The following is a 17,926-nucleotide window of genomic DNA, read 5'->3' as shown; positions in this document are numbered from 1 at the left end:
AAGTTTTATTGTGCAGGAAAATGTTTAGGCTCACAATCGCTAGCACAGGCAGCATAAACTGCAAATTAAGTTTCTAATCTTTTGAAATCATATATATTTGGTCGCAAAGATATTTGTTAACCTTTATTTTGTTCAAGTGTTTTCATTTCCCTATTAACAACCACTTCCCTTGGTAGCCTTGTCAACATGTTATTTGTCTCTAGTTGACAAAAATCTAGGACATGTACATGTGGCATGTAAACAAGTAGAAAGCCATGTGCTACTGGCACTACAAACATGAATATCTCATTGAATTGTTTAGTGACATGTGTCTGTTGACAGTATGATAGATCAAACGAGGACTAACATTTTTATTTCACATACAAGCTATTTGTGCTTTCTAACATGATGTGAATGATAATATAAATTTTATAACCTGTCATCTACTCCATGGATTTTTTCATATACATGTCCAGTACTTTATGCATTATGGAGTCTTCTATTCTTCTACACCAGTGTAAGTTGTCAATACACATGTGTATTTCAGATTAGTTTTGTATTCAAGTCATAAAAATGTAAATTATTTTCTCTCAGTATAAATCCTACTCACTGACGTCAGGTCACCTCTTACAAATTTCACTTGTATGTGAAATTTTATTTTTGTAGCCCTCCCCCATTCAGCCATTGTAGCCTACATTCAGTTAATATAAGAAGTTGACAATATTACCTTGGTAACAGGGATAACGAGATAAATGGGTAGTACTTTATTATGAAAATGGCAACATTTGTTAAACCTGGTGACAAAATATTGAGGTTGGCAATTTTTGGGGCCACAATTTTATTAATGACAGCGCCATCCCTAATACCCTGCCCCCATTCAGTCTCTCTATTTATATCTCATATACATGCATTCATTAAAAAAGAAAACGTTCACTTATTTGTTTATTATAGTTTAATGGTCGTTTTGTTCTCTTTTGTTTTGAAGTTTCTTTCTATGTTTATATTTATTTGTGTACTTCTATTTAAACTTGTTGCAAAGCACTTTTACCAATAATTCCATTTAATTATATAAATACAAATTTATTTTTTTTCCCTTTCTATACGTAAGGGGAGGGGTTGTAGTGTTTCGAAGGTCTGAGGTGTTTTGATGGACCGCAGGCACACCTTTCGTTTAAAGTTACCGAAAACTCTGCCGATCCTACTCGATAATTAAAGGAGAAATGTACTTATCACTGACTTTTGTTTGTCTGATTTTATTTTACTGTATACGTGTATCCTCGGTATGTGAGAACGTTTTGGAACAGTCTTATGGGGGGGGGGGAGGCGTCGCTCCCACTAGTTACTAAAGAGGTAACTTTTTTTATACCAAACGGTCCTCTTGCTTTTTTCTTCCCTTTCTACAGATTACATATTACACTGACAGTGCTTTATGACACACCTTTCACATCAATTTTATAACTGCAACGTTTACAAGAGACAACATCCTCTATTCCCGGTAAAGGTAACACAGATCCGCAATGAGGACAAAAATCCAAGTCAGTTTCAAACAGTGCTGACATTCTCTGGAATGTATGTACACTAATTTCGTTTGCAGAACCTAACAGTCAAAGCAGCTTTTGTTTCGAAAAGAACACAAAAATTAAAAATCTGAGAACCAGTGTTGGCCCAATATATGTTTGTCAACAAGAGCACATGGTAATGGACGCAGCCATTAAAGTGCACTACTGATTGTAAGTAAAGAATTTAACGAAATTATTCTCAACGAAAATAAATTGTAATAAAGAAAGAGAGATATCCTTTTCTTCTAAGAAATAATCTAACGCAAATACGTATATTTTAAATAAATATTAAAACTTTTATAATATTTATATAGAGTCAATATCAAAGTTTTAATCACCTTAACTTATAAATTCCTTTTGATGAAATAATCCTTTACTCTTTACTGAGTTTTTGACTGGTGTAATTGCCTATTGAGTAAATATAGATCTTAAAAACTAGGTAATAAATAAGACAGTTGTCTGGAAAACAGGAGAGCTAGTGACTAGAAGATGAAGCTTATTACACATAACATGCTGACATCAAATATCATCAAAGGCGTTACAAAGGGATATCCACTTGGGATAATAGTACTGTATTTAGTCACAAAAATATATGTATACTGATAAGGTTGGACTTCTGGTCATAATTTGAAATAGTTTTTTAGAGTGAGTCTGGTGTGGTCGATGGAATCTACTATTCAACGGTATATTAGGGTCCCCATGGTTGCGTTCTGCATGTGTTATTATGCGAATCTGAAGTCTCTAATGAAATGAAACTGAGCAGCAACAAAATGATTGGTTGTACGTCGCATGTAATGCATTACGGCACGAATATCTCAGACAAAGATAAACAGTGGTGCTGAATGTAAGATTTTGTGCAACTTATGGTTTTGTTAATTTGTCAGGCTGAACAGTTTAATCTTGAGATGATTGAGTTGGTACTTGATGATAACACATTTGATGCGCGAGTTATTTGATCCAATATAAAAGAAATAGGTAAAAGGAAATTTTGTGTTCACATTTGTCATTACCACATTAGTACAATATTATAAAACCACGATATAAAATGATACTATAGTCTGACTATAAATCCACGTTTGTTTGTACCCCCCTACCGATTTTAATAACGAAAACGTTTAATGCGATAAAAAGTGCACAAAACAAGGTCAATTGAATCATGGATTTAAAATTTCTCAACCGATTGTGACCAGGATGGCACTGATATGGCATCCCCTGCACCTTTCATGCTTAACGGACTTTCCTTACTAACACAGCACCATATTGTGTACACTATAGGCTAATTTTTATTTCCATCAGACAACATAATGATGTAGTTCATCCTATTTGGTAACTGCTGGATAATTCCGTAAATTACCATAATGTTGAGAGTTTGGAATTATATCCGTTTGCACACATGAACATAGAAATTTAACCGCTTGTTAAATCTATGTGAAAGGCAAATTTGTTGTTGTTGTTTATTTCCTTTGCTTGATTCGACATTGTAAATATCGGAAGCATACAACTTATGTATGTCCATCTGTAGTCATGCACATGCCCCTTTGCTAAAAATGGACTTGTCCAGGAACTGGAAATGGATTTCGAGCATGCCTGTCTATTATATTGAAAACTTCCATTAAGCATGAAACGCGCAGTTGACCACAGGTTAGGGCGTCTCTGTTGAAAGTCAGGTTAGAATTTATAAATCATTGAATGAATTGACTAAGTTACTTGCACTTTTTATCACCTTAAACGTTTCCATTATTGAAATTGGTAAGGGGATAGGGGGTACAAACAAATGGGGAAGTATAGTCAGACTATAATGTAAGATATAAAAATAGTAAAAAGTTAACCAAAACTATTAGAATAAAATTAAATGATGTTACTAGCGTTTATCTGAAGATCTAAGTAGGGCAAGGTAATTATTCTCTAAAAAGGGCATTTTAAACTCCAGAAACGGCACTTTGAATGTATATCTCATGATCAAAAGGGCACTATATTTCATTGTAACTCATTTGTATTATTATTATTATTATTATTATTATTATTCATTTGGGCATGATCAAAAGGGCACTTTGTTTAATTTTGACATTATTATTATTATTATTATTATTATTATTATTTATAATATATAAAACTCAGTATACAGGGTCTTTAAGTAAACTTCTTTAAAATTACCAGCTCCTCCATCTGTGCATCTTAAATGACATGCTGTTATCCAATTGACCAGATGAGGAAGATATGATGAGACTGTTGTATACTCAAACAAATATAATCCTACATAAATTTAGAAATTGTTTTTTAAATATCAAAATTAGACTATTTGGGCATTATTTCTGCTCAATTTCTGTGGTGAAACTTTAATGAATGTTTGAAGAAAGAAAAAAAAGTTATTGGTTATAATGATATAAATAGTCTTCATTTTCTTTTAAGTTGGAACAGAGCCTCTAAACATGTTTATAAACTATAATGTATTGAGTTTTGAAGAAGTAATGAGAAAGCATATATTTTCAATGATGACAAGAATATCTAACAATAATAATTGGTCTTGAAATATGTGGAACTATGACACTTGATTAAATTCACAGATTGTAGATAGATGGAAGAAATTACTCTTTAACCGTCTTACATAATTTCATTATTTACATTGCCAGACAGTCTTTAGTTGACTGTATATTTGTACATAAGATCTTTTATATTTGACGACTGTAACCCAGACTTCCTCTGTCCATGTATTATACATGCTGCATAGCAGAGACAATGTACTCTTAGTACATATAATACAAGAATCATGGTTGTCTTCCTTTACTTTGAACTTTTTACATTTCATGTGTGTAATTGATATTTCTATTGAAATGACACAAGAAGAGAAAACAAAGCATAAATTAGCTATTCAGCATTTTACAAAATTGCTAATACCGCCTCCATTACTAACAGAATAAGCGAAAATAGTTATTGTTGCTTTAACTCATAAATGGCAACCTGAGTTCAATGATAGCTTGTTGTAACGTGGTTTTATGGTCACTCAAATTTGGAGGGGAAAAAATGTAAAAATAATTAATAATGCATACAACCCATGGAAAAATGATTATCCAACAAAATAAAACCAAATTTAAAATTGGATGATTCAGTTTTAACACTTAAGATGGCTGGGATTTTTTAACACTTAGATGGCTTTGTTTTTGAGGTATAATGTATGTTGTTATCAGTACAGCAGTGAAGCTTAAAAGCAAGAAACACCGGACAGTGGCAAGGGGAGGTAATGGGCAAGAGGTATTGTTCTTTGTATTACCAATGGTGAATACACTGTCCATGTAAAATGAGAGGGAATGGTGTTGATTTGATGCCAATTATATCTGCCACAATGGCCATCTTGAGAAACTTGATATTGCTGAATGGATGGAAATATAAGCATGAGGCATTTACTGAAAGACTTTGTCTGATGTCTAGTAGATCTGCCACAGTGGCCATCTTAAACATTTTGTTATCTTCTACTCAGTCTGAACAAAATGCCATGGTTTTTCACTAATTATAATGTTTAATGGAACCTAAATGAAAATGGCTGCTGCTTGTCACTACAGCAGCCATCTTGAAAATCTTGTTATCGCTGTTCTAGCGAAATGGATAGTCATATCACATCGTTTTTTTTACTAATCAACTTCTTTTTATATCTAGTTGGTCCTAAAGGAAAATGATGATACTCAGACATCCATTATGGCCACCACAGTGGCTATCTTGAAAATCTTATCACTACATCTTCTGAATAATTGGTCACATCAACGTGGGGATTTTGACAGGAAAGACTTGATATATAGTTGGTCTGACTTGGTCATAAATGAAACTGGTGTATGTGTGATTTCCACATAAATATGATCTCATGGTGGGGATGGTTAGCCTCCTGACATGAGGGATGTCTACTGAGCCCACCATCACTTATTGAAATCTCCCTCATCTCAAAATCATTAATTAAAAAGATCTGGAACAAAAACATGTCCATTTTTTTCTACATTTTGCTTCCAGTGCAGTTTATTTATGGTAAAGACTACCTGTGATCATGTGACTGAATCAGCTTACAAAGGTTGAGCAATGCACTTTAGTTGCTAATTCGACAGACCTAACATTAATCATTAGATTTTAATGTAAGAACCCCATCTGTCCCTAAGAGTACTTGTATATGGGAAGGGAGTGTTGTGTTGAAAATGGTCAAAAGTGTGAGTGTAAGTATGTTCATGTTTAGGTAAAGATGGGTTATAACATCAACTTATAACATCAACATACAGTCAAGAGGAATTAAGCAATGAAAGGAAAATAAATAAATCTATAATTATTGTCTACAACTTGTTACTGTAATTCTCATATAGTCTACAGGATTGGTGTCAGAGGGGAAGTTGTTAGGTGTGGTTGGAGACAACTGTTCTAATCTAATTTGTAATAAATCTAGGATTCTTGTTTACTTATATTGTTGTGTGTTATTTCTCTCCATTCAGAAAGTATTAACATGACACTTTGTGAGTAATTTTGAATCCTGTACTTGTCACTTGTCTGACCAAAAGTGACAGCCCACACCTATTTATAATCTTTCCTGGAAACCACATGACACAGTCCAACCAATCACTGAAAGCACAGCAATCCATGTAACCAGTCAGTGTCTTGTATGGTGTACCATGTATTGCATCGTAAACAATACAATTTGCATGGTATCTAATGTCAACATTATAAATACATGATAATAAGAATTTGAGTATTGCATGGCTTGACTATACAAAGAAAAAGAACATCTTATTTTATTTTGCATTGTTTGTAAAAAAAAAAAAAGTTTTTTTATTCCATTGTCCAAGATCACTATCTACTTAACCTGAATTATTTATTCTGTAAATTCTGTAAACTGTTTAGCAAAAATATTCACTGTGTGTAATGGTTTAATATTAGGGTCATTATTAACAGAAGTAAGTATATTTGTGTCTGAGTCATGGTCATTGGAATTTCCCTGTAAATATACCTGACATATTAAAAATCTTATAATTGTGGTAATAGATTTATAATTATAACATTTTATTTTTTAAACATTAAGAAGTTTCTAGGAGGTTATTTTCCATTATGTAATAGTGTTTGTTAGAAAATGCTAATTGTGACCTGAGGTCAAGTAGAGGACTGTATGATCTTGTCACTAAAAAATTATTCATTCAGGCTTATGATCTAGAAGAATTAATTTGTATTATTGTTGTGACCAGTGTTTCATTTGGGCTGGAATTTATTCAGATTATTTCCTCTTTGAAAATACAAAAGTGACCTGATATCATTCTTGGAAATAGAGGCTGTAATTTATAGTGAAATGTCAAATAAGGATTTAATTCTTGGATTACTGTATATTATTGTGTTCCAGAAAAAGATTCTTGATACTTTATGAGCCATTGCAGGCATATAAACACCTTAAGTGTTTGATTTAATTTTGACTTACACTAAAGTTTATTCAGAACTTTTCATATTAGGACTTGCGTCTGTAATTCTAGGATTATTTTGGGATTTAATTTGCAGTTCCGCAAGTCTTTTTTTAAAATTTTCACTTTGTATTCTAGAGAAATAACTTATTTGTTGAATTTTATAAAGCTTGTTGCTTCTTATTCTCTTATTTTACTTATATTTTAAGACCATAAAGTCATAATAATATTAACTCAGATTTACACAAACTTAAATTATATGATGATAATTGAAGTCTCCAATAATTGAAATGATTCATGTAGATGTGGGTTATACACTTGATGTGGGTTGTACACTTGGCGCTGACAACAAAATTCTTTACAACAAATTTTTCAAATAGTTTTCACCAAACGAAACTATATCATAAAAAGAAGTTAAAAATCTAAAACTTGGTTGCAGTGATAGACTGAAAATTTGCTAGTTTTTTTTGAAATTAGAGAAAACTGTAATTGCTGTGTTTTGTAAGTGAAACATATAATTCCTATTAATTGAAAATGTGCCATATTTATGAAAACAGTTTACCAAGTTTTGGAGCTTGATTGATCACTGCCTTTGATAGCATTACTATATCTTTTACCTTCCACTGTGGTAGCTCTGATATAATACTAATACTATAACCTTTACCTTCCACTGTGGTAGCTCTGACATAATACTGATACTATAACCTTTACCTTCCACTGTGATAGCTCTGACATAATACTGATACTATAACTTTTACCTTCCACTGTGATAGCTCTGACATAATACTGATACTATAACCTTTACCTTCCACTGTGATAGCTCTGACATAATACTGATACTATAACTTTTACCTTCCACTGTGGTAGCTCTGACATAATACTGATCAATCATAAAAACCAAATTATCCATTGATTATTTTTGTGCTTCCTTTTCAAATTTGTTTAAATGAACTTTATTTTATAACGTTCAGTTTAGAACCTTTTCTTTACAACATTGTTGTGTTTTTCTTTTGATTTTAATTTATGCTGTACTTTGCAGTTAGATTAAGGCCTCAGATATGCTTAATATCTAAATAGTTTGATGAGTCTGATGGCAAACTAGCTCCAGAATGATATTTTATGGGTGATAATTAATGTTGGTTTTATTGCTCTTATCTTTTCCTTTTGTTTAGTTAGGTCCAAAACTACAGGTATGTTTTTCTAAAGTCTTGAATGTGCCAAAACACTGCAGTTACACAACACATGGTGTGAAGGACTGAAGTTATAATGGACTAACATTGGCAAAGTAATTAGCCAGGGGTAATCTGTTGTAATATTTGAAATGTCAGTTCATCAATCAGACACCTGGCAAAAGGTGCATTTTAGTTGCTTTGGTACCAGCATATACAGGACGGAGGGGAAAGTGGAAGTAATTGTTTAAAATCATTGTAATTGTGCTGTTATATGGCCATTTGTTTAGTCATTGATGAACTATTGAGAACAATGTTTCAACTATTATAAACTCAAAGGATGACCTAATATGCAAAAATAAAATATTTCATAAACTCATAGAGTTGATAAAATTAGTAGAGTCATGACATTGTAAACTGATGCACCTCTTTTGTTCAGGTTATTAGTTTTGTGTGTTCTGTTGATCTAGAAATCAGGTATGATGAGTACTTACATGTCAAGGTGTTATGAGTGTGTATGTCTCAGGGTGTGGTGAATGTGAGCATATCAGTGTGTGGTGAGTGTGAGGATATCAAGGTGTGGTGAGTGTGAGCATATCAGTGTGTGGTGAGTGTGAGGATATCAAGGTGTGGTGAGTGTGAGCATATCAAGGTGTGGTGAGTGTGAGGATATCAAGGTGTGGTGAGTGAGGATATCAAGGTGTGGTGAGTGTGAGCATATCTGTGTGGTGAGTGTGAGGATATCAAGGTGTGGTGAGTGTGAGCATATCAAGGTGTGGTGAGTGAGGATATCAAGGTGTGGTGAGTGTGAGGATATCAAGGTGTAGTGAGTGTGAACATATCAGGGTGTAGTGAGTGTGTACGTGTCATGAGTATATGCATATCAAGGTGTAATGAGTGTACATGTCATGGTGTGATGAGTATATGCATGTCATGGTGTCATGAGTGTATGCATGTCATTGTGTCCTGAGTATGTACATATCATGGTGTCATGAGTATATGCATGTCACGGTGTCATGAGTATATACATGTCATGGTGTCATGAGTGTACATGTCATGGTGTCATGATTATATGCATGTCATGGTGTCATGAGTATATGCATGTCATGGTGTCATGAGTATGTACATGTCATTGTGTCATGAGTATATGCATGTCATGGTGTCATGAATGTGTACATGTCATGGTATGATGAGTATATTTTTTGTATATTTAATTTAATTAATTATTTGTTAGTTTTTAAAGTTTTGTTATTCCTTTACCTACTGTTGTAAGTTAACTTTGTTTACTGGATTTGACATTTTCCAGAAATTAAGTTCTATTCTCTTTGACCTGACTGTTATAATAATAGAAACACTTTATCTAGTTTCTGACCTTGATTCAGAAACAGTGGCAGTTCTGGTAATTAAAAAAAAACAAATTATATTTATTTTTGTATTCTTTCCCAGGGTAAGAATCATTGATTTTAGTTAAGGCCATACTGGGAGTATGTGATGTAATGTAAAAGGCTTTTATTTTGTACTGGAAGGATGACCATGTGACCCTCATCTGGGAATCTGTTTTGCATCTTAAGTGTGCCTTATACTTAATGTTTTATATAGAAGTAATTGGTGGGATTTAAACGTTTGACACATTAAGTTGTGTTGTTGTGATCAGTTTGGGCTGAGATTTTATTTTCTTCAAATTATTGGATTTTAAGTGATTATTTTCCTTTGAAATACTAGTGCTCTAAATTAATTCTTGGACAAGGACATTTGTCAAAATTTATACAGAATTCAAAAACTGGAATGATATTTTCTTTGATTCAACAAGAGACTGTTGACACTTCAGCACATCACAAGTTGCAACAGACATCATCATCTTTAATTTCCATTTCATCTGGATTTGAACTGTTTCATTCAGGACTTTTTATTACTAGGACTTCTATTTTTTAAATCTTGAATCATTTTTGGATTTCATTCTTAAAAACCATAAGTTCTTTTTTCTCCTTTTTCATTTGATATTCTAGGGAAATAAATTATTTGTTAAATTGTACAAAGCCTGTCGTCTTCACTTTTTTTGTTACTTTTTGTAAGAGCCTAGATTCGTAACAATATGCATGTTATGGTGTCATGAGTGTGTACATTTCATGGTGTGATTAGTGTGTACATGTCATGGTGTGATGACTACATGTGGTGTGATGAGTATTTACAAGTCATGGTGTGATGATTATGTACATGTCATGGTTTGATGAGTGTGCATGTCATGGTGTCATGAGTGTGTACATGTCATGGTTTGATGAATGTGTACATGTCATGGTGTGATGAGTATGCATGTCATAGTATGATGAGTATATGCATATCAAGGTGTCATGAGCTTATACATGTCATGATGTGATGAGAGTGTACATGTCATGGTGTGATGACTGTACATGTGGTGTGATGAGTATTTACAAGTCATGGTGTGATGATTATGTACATGTCGTGGTGTGATGAGTGTACATGTCATGGTGTAATGAGTATGCACGTCATAGTGTGATGAGTATATGCATATCAAGGTGTCATGATCTTATATGTGTCATGATGTGATGACTGTACATGTCATGGTGTGATGAGTGTACATATCATGGTATGATGACTGTACATACGGTGTGATGAGTACATGTCATGGTGTGATGATTATGTACATGTCATGGTGTGATAAGTGTTTATTTGTCATGGTGTGATGACTGTACATATGGTGTGATGAGTATTTACGTGTCATGGTGTGATTAATGTACATGTCATGGTGTGATGTGTGTTTACATATCGGAACATTCCTATTTTACATACCTATTAATCCTTTTAACACAATATGTATTTTGGAAGTGGGTTAGAGTTTTTTTCCACAAATGTTTGTAACATTATGGTCAGGATGAAAAATCAAGTGATAACTTGGAACATGGAAAAAAATTGATTTTTCTAATTTCAGCCAAGAAAGGTGGAGGTAAAAGAGGTTGATTACAACCCGGAATTTCTAGCCAGAATGATTCCAAATATGGATTGGTCAGCTGTATGCAAAGCTGCAAAAGATGTAAGATTGCTTTTAATTAATCCTATGTCAAGAAATAGCAATGAGATGTGATAGATATACCATCAGTATTGACTGAGTACTGAGATGTGATAGATATACCATCAGTATTGACTGAGTACTGAAATGTGATAGATATACCATCAGTATACAATATTGACTGAGTACTGAGATATGATAGATATACCATCAGTATACAGTATTGACCGAGTACTGAGATGTGATAGATATACCATCAGTATACAGTATTGACTGAGTACTGAGATGTAGATATACCATCAGTATACAGTATTGACTGAGTACTGAGATGTGATAGATATACCATCAGTATACAGTATTGACTGAGTACTAAGATGTGATAGATATACCATCAGTATACAGTATTGACTGAGTACAGAGATGTAGATATACCATCAGTATACAGTATTGACTGAGTACTGAGATGTGATAGATATACCATCAGTATACAATATTGACTGAGTACTGAGATATGATAGATATACCATCAGTATACAGTATTGACTGAGTACTGAGATGTGATAGATATACCATCAGTATACAGTATTGACTGAGTACTGAGATGTAGATATACCATCAGTATACAGTATTGACTGAGTACTGAGATGTGATAGATATACCATCAGTATACAGTATTGATTGAGTACTGAGATGTGATAGATATACCATCAGTATACAGTATTGACTGAGTACTGAGATGTTATAGATATACCATCAGTATACAGTATGGACTGAGTAATAAGGAATACTGAAATTCATGTGATACAGACTGCCTGAGCTTGCAAGGACATTCTCTGCCTGGGTTTGAATCTTGGGCTCTGCCAATCTGGATATTTGAGAAAGCTTGTCAGTATTATCCTGTGGGTCAGTGGGTCTTACAGGGGTTTTCCGGGTTTTTTCCTCCACGCGTCATACTGGCTGCCATGTATAGCCTATCGTGTGCTGAGAAATGGTGTTAAACCCACAATAACAACATTTGCCTTGCCTCAGGAATGAATGCTAGTATGCTATTAATACTCAGTAACCAGATCTCAGTCTACTAGGCAAAGTGTGCAACTAAGCTGCCTAAAAATTGTCAAATTTGCCACCTGTTATAAAAGCAAAAATTACTTTCACCTTGTGATTTTTTAGATGTACAATGAGTTACAGTAGTTTCAAACTTTTCAGGTGCTCCCTTAATATATTGACTATATTTCTCAGCTTTTAATTAAACATAGTGCATGGTGAACAGATCTTCAAAGTGAGATAAAAAGTCTCTGACAGTCAAAGCATTATTTTACAGAGTCAGTCAATACTATTGTAAAACTCCATCTAGAATACGACTATTCTTCCTGCACGCTGTGGTATATTGATGACAACTCTTCCATCATGCTTTGATTCATACAGGTGTACGTACATTGTGAAATCACAGCATTACGAATACTCAATCTCTTTGAATCTGAAAAAGAAATGAAAAAACAATACAATAACCAGCATTTTCCATCAGTATTGGATAGAGTCATATCCCTTGACCAACTTGAGTACTATCAAAATGTTTCATTCAGCAAGATACCTCTAAAACCATATGACCATATATATTCAGATTTGACTGGAAGATTTTAGAATGACCAAAGTGATTAGAGCATCTGCCCCAGATGTGGGAGGTCACAGGTTAGAACCCTGGCCAAGTCATACCAAAGACTAATAAAAATGGTACTAAAAGCTACATTGCTAGGTACTCAGCATTAAGAGATTAGTGTTAGGACTGGTTATCCTGGTGTCAGGATAATGCTACTGAGTGGGTCTTGATGCTACACGTCTGTGGCATGATGTGCCAGTGTTAGACATTATATACTGTCACAAAGCAGATATTTTAGCAATATGACTGAAAAGATGTTAAAGCTGCCTTAAAATCCAAATCACACACACACTCTTTTATTTTTCATGATATTATTAATTTGCATTTTTAAGCACTAATATACATAATAAAGTTGCAGCTATCAGATTGGCTGGATTTTTATGTACCATGTCTCTGTACAAATTTTAATGTAATTGGTCTATATAATATATACCATGTTTTGAAATACAAATGTGAAAATTTATTGACTTCTTCCTTTTTGTTGGCAATAGTGTCAGAATTATAACTTAAACTTTTGACATAAATACATTTCAAGATGAAACCATTTGTTTAAATTGTATAGTCCATGGGTTATCCCCGTTTTGTAGTATAGCTTTTTGTATCTTCAGGTCGGACATGATGAAGGATTGCCACAGGAAATCGCTCCCAATTTTACAGAGAGCGATGAGTTTTTAAAAGCTGCTCATCATGTTTTACTAGAGGTAATTAATATTTCACTAGTCATGCCAAACCAGTGAAATAATTTTGTGAATAACGTTTGAAAAATATTTTATCAAGAGACTGATATGAAAATAAAGTATGGAATGAAGTTTCAAAATAATAATCTAGAAAAATGAAAGCCCATTTCAGGAGTAGGTACAGTTCATCTTGGGGTTTATCGCAGCATTTATGTTAGTACCTGAGCTACAAGTATGAACATACAAGACTTCAAGAATTACACCTAGGAATATAATTTTATTTCAAAACTCCCTTTTTTTTGCATGTTACTAGTGAGTTAAAACACCTCAGGTTACACTCAGTATACATCCCAATTAATTGATTTTGTTTAAAATCTGAATTTATTTAGCAAAAGCCTTTTAGAGTACAGAATTTTATTCATGCATAGAACAATCATAATTTAAGTTAGATAAAGGATGTACAAGTTGAGTCATTTTGCAAACTGCACAGACCCAGATCTGCCATTAGATCTAGGTCAATGTAATTTGTTAAGGGTACTCATCAGCATTGTTTAATGGTAAATCAGAGTCTGTATTGTTTGCATTTTAGCTCATCTCACGACCCATATCAGTATTGTTTAATGGCAAATCAGTCCGTATTGTTTGCATTTTAACTCATCACACAACCCATATCAGCATTATTTAATGGCAGATCAGTCTGTGTTTGCATTTTAACTCGTCTCACGACCCCATATCAGCATTATTTAATGGCAAATCAGTCTGTGTTTGTATTTTAACTCATCTCAACTGATATCAGTGTTGTTTAATGGCAACTCAGAGTCTGTGTATGCATTTTAACTAGTCTCACAAGGAAGTACTTGCGGTACAAAGATCTTGGTAGCATGCTGAGGGTTTTTTAGTCAGGGTGCCTTGGATCAAATAGTTTTTCCTCTGAATTTCAAATTTTGCAGGTTTCATACCCATTTATCTGATTACTGAGTATCTAGATCTCTAGACAAAAATCATACCATAATTTCGAGCAAAAATTAAGAACATCAGCAACCTTTGTCTCCGATCAACACAGTCTGGATCAAAATAATTTGTTGCTGAGCATGCTCTGATATAAGTTTATAAACAATAATTCATGATAAATTGTGGAAAAAATCTAGCATGATTCTTCATTCCATGTGCACACAGACACCCTTTTAGACAATTTGTTGCAATTGTTTTTATTCTTTGAATGATCAGGCTCCTGTTCTTTATATTGTAGATTGAAGTGGAAGAAGGGGATCTAGTGTGCCCAGAAACTGGGCGTAAATTCCCTGTTTCCAATGGAGTTCCAAACATGTTATTAAAAGAAGAAGAAGCATAACTAGTCAAGAATTCACTTCTGGATATTCATTTGACTTCAAACCCCAAGATGTTAAAATCTTGCAATTTACATCTCATATTGTTGCTGAGACATGACTCCATCATCATCGTCATGTGAAATCAGTAGGACTGTACATGTTGCCCAAACTTTATTGTTGAGACTGGACACCATCATCATCATGTGAAATCTGTAGAATTGTACATATTTCCCCAACTTTATTGTTGTGACAGGATATCATCATCATCCCCATGTGAAATCTCTAGGACATCGACTTTGTTGAGTGTATTTACACAGTTGTATTGACATTTTGTTAGAATTTCAATGAAGTTCTTGATTTCAGACTAAAATTGTACATGCACTGTGACATTTATCATAAAATTCTTTTTCAGTCCTTTTAATGAGAATTCAAGCTCAAAGGAAGCTCTTGATTAATTAGGGCATTTGGAATTTTGTATCTGTATTAACTTTCAGATTCATTTTCTTTTGATAATTCATTAACCGGCCTTATGATTGGCTCAGATACTGTGGTTTGATTTGCCATATTAAAAAGGTAACAAAGGGAAATATGAACACAGCCTGGATCAAAACAATGTTCTTTTCTGTTGAATAGCAACAACAAAATAATTGTTCAAAAAGATAGAGAGACAAGTAAAAAGGTATTTAAAAAAAAGTTTTCTTCTCCATTTCATGCAATAAATGAGTGCTGATTTAAAATCATCATTGTCATTGTTTTCCTCATCACCACCATCACTGCTTTGCTGGAACACTGTAGGAAAATAGATTGTTAGAACTTTCTTAAGATGCTTCTTATACAGTGTAACATGTGTCATATGTAGCGTTATACTGTTAGCATTATAGATATCAGTGCATTAATGACCTTTATGTTCACATTATAAGTGTCAAAGATTCATATGCATTCTGGTCTTATTCAGTATTGTTTTTAACTGATTATTACATGAACACAGTCTAATGAATAGGGACTTTTTAGAAAAAGTCATTCATAATGTACCTATTTACTGACTTTTAATTAAGTTGAATGCAGGAGTAATCAGCACCAAATAAGTGATATGCACTAAGGCTTGAGCTGTGGATCATTTGTGTCAGGTTGATAAATATATATCTGAGTCAGTATGGTTAGAACCTTTAGGCAGCCAATGTACTGGGAACAATTGGTCACAATTTAAAGGATATCTTTGTACCTTTACATGGTAAATGGGGGGAAAAAAAGTATTTTTGCTATTGGAAGTTTACTTTATTTGCAGTGGGAAATGTTTACTTAATTTTTCAATAGTGTGACATAATTTTCAAATTTTGTGGCGTTAATAATATTGAGACAACTTTGTCAAAAAAGATATTTATCAACCAATATTTCAAAAACGAAGTAGGCTTGTTAATCTTAGAATAAAACATTAATATGAATCAAATGAGTGAGTAAAACTCATTCAATAGATTGAAACAGTAATTTGGAACAATATTTATGATTATTCCAGGATAACTTACTGTCCCAAACCATCATAAAAATTTAATGTACAGACAGACCAGACTATGACTAGAATTCACAAGCAGGATTAAATGTTCTGAATAGAATACTGGTTATTGTGTATCATTTTGTGTCGTATCATACTCTGTGTGAAACTTTTGTTCGTGTGGGGTTTAGCAACAACAGCTTTTGGCAGTTTAGCCAATTAGAACAGAAAGAAAGAAAGTTGCCATGAACAGTATGACCAGATCAAAAATCTGTGTTAAAGTCCTGGGTCTTTTACTCATTAACAGTTTCGGCATAATAATTAAACTTTTATAAATTGAATTATATCTTATGTTCACCTGTGTATGGATTACACTTTTAAATTCAATGATTTAAATAAGTTGAAATAAAGCCTTAGAAAGCAGCATTTGTCATTTTTTTATAGCTCTACTGGTCATAGACCAATCTGATGAAAATCAGATCTCCACTGTCCTGTGTGAAGATCTGACAACAGCCACTTAGGGGTTATGTTCTGGTGATTTATGTTATTCCAATATTCGCTAATTTTATCAAATAAATTCTTATACTTTCACGTTTGGGAGACTGAGCAGTATGGCTGAAGAGGATCAACATGTACTGAACAAATGGAATGAATTTAAAATTTCTGAAAGCTGTATTTTCATTGGGTAATTCAGATGTCACCAACCATGACCCCTATGAGGTCACTGTCAGATCTTCACACAGGACAATGGAGGTATGATTTCAGTCAGACTGGGTTAAAGACCAGAAGAACTGATGGGATGGAACATTATCCATCATCTGTCTATCCATTAGTACAAGTTTTGTTATCACTTCTCCACCTCCATGAAACTTTACACACATGTTCATCCCATGGTCTAGTTGGTCATAAATGTAGATGGTGCTGCTTGGATATCAATTTTGGCCATCTTGAAAATCTTGTTATCACTACTTCACTTGAATGAATAGTCATATCAACATGGGGCTTTCACTAAAAGACTTCTTGTCATGTCTAGTTGGTCCTTAGTGAAAATGATGCCATTCTGACATCTAAAATCACCACCATGGTAGCCATCTTGAAAATCTTGATATCACTACAGCTCTTGAATGGAAGTCCTACTGACATGGAGTTTTCATCAGAGGATCTTTTATAATGTCTGGTTAGTCCTTTTTTAAAATGGTGTCTGTCTGATGTTGAATACAGTCACTATGGTGGCCATCTTAAAAATGTTGACGTTACTGTTATATCAACATTGGGTTTTCCCTGAAAGATTTATTAGGGTGTCTAGTTGGTCCTTATTGAGAATGGTGCTGATCTGACATTTAGCCATTTAGTATGGCCACCATGGCAGCCATCATTAAAATCTTGTTATTGCTGAAATGGGGTTTTCACCTGAAGAATTCTTATGATGTCTAATTGGTCCTAAATGAAATGGGTGCTGATCTAATGTCTAATATGGCTGTGACAATGACCCTCTTGAAAATCTCTTCCTGAATGTATGATCATATGACCATGGGTTTTTCTCAGGATGACTTCTTATAATGTCTAGTTCATCCTAAATGAAAATAGTGCCACTTGCACATACATTTGCTGCCATTTCTATTGTTATTG

The 17,926-nt window shown here is 33.6% G+C and overlaps 2 protein-coding genes across 4 annotated transcripts in view; one reads left to right on the top strand and one right to left on the bottom strand.

Annotated features, from left to right (window-relative positions):
* LOC149780027 (DNA-directed RNA polymerase I subunit RPA12-like) overlaps positions 1–17,926 on the bottom strand; it is a 47,205-nt gene that overhangs the window by 15,630 nt on the left and 13,649 nt on the right. Inside the window, exon 3 of one of the 3 annotated variants that reach the window (XM_089936782.1) lies at positions 12,582–12,623. The exons of 1 other annotated variant lie outside the window; for it this stretch is intronic. In XM_089936782.1, coding sequence (XP_089792908.1) covers positions 12,582–12,623 — 42 coding nt within the window. Of the gene's footprint in view, positions 1–1,417; positions 1,716–12,581; positions 12,624–17,926 lie in introns of those variants that run through there. One more of the 3 variants, XM_089936783.1, reaches the window with a different exon arrangement.
* Positions 1,955–16,720, top strand: LOC149780028 (uncharacterized). Its single transcript, XM_089936785.1, has 4 exons — positions 1,955–2,105; positions 11,069–11,170; positions 13,412–13,504; positions 14,730–16,720. Exons 1-4 carry the CDS (start codon positions 2,028–2,030, stop codon positions 14,829–14,831), a joined length of 375 nt encoding a protein of 124 aa, XP_089792911.1. The 5' UTR covers positions 1,955–2,027; the 3' UTR covers positions 14,832–16,720.

Source organism: Sinohyriopsis cumingii, chromosome 16, assembly GCF_028554795.1.
Source record: "Sinohyriopsis cumingii isolate HCF-2022 chromosome 16, ASM2855479v2, whole genome shotgun sequence".
NCBI lineage: Eukaryota > Metazoa > Mollusca > Bivalvia > Unionida > Unionidae > Sinohyriopsis > Sinohyriopsis cumingii.
Note: the sequence above shows the minus strand (reverse complement) of the source record. Positions and strands in the feature narration are given on the sequence as shown.

Coding starts and splice junctions, on each gene's coding strand:
- LOC149780028 (XM_089936785.1), top strand. CDS start 2,028: ATGAAGCTTATTACACATAACATGCTGACATCAAATATCATCAAAGGC. Junction 2,106..11,068: donor GATATCCACTTGGGATAATA/GTACTGTATTTA, acceptor TTCTAATTTCAG/CCAAGAAAGGTGGAGGTAAA. Junction 11,171..13,411: donor TATGCAAAGCTGCAAAAGAT/GTAAGATTGCTT, acceptor TTGTATCTTCAG/GTCGGACATGATGAAGGATT.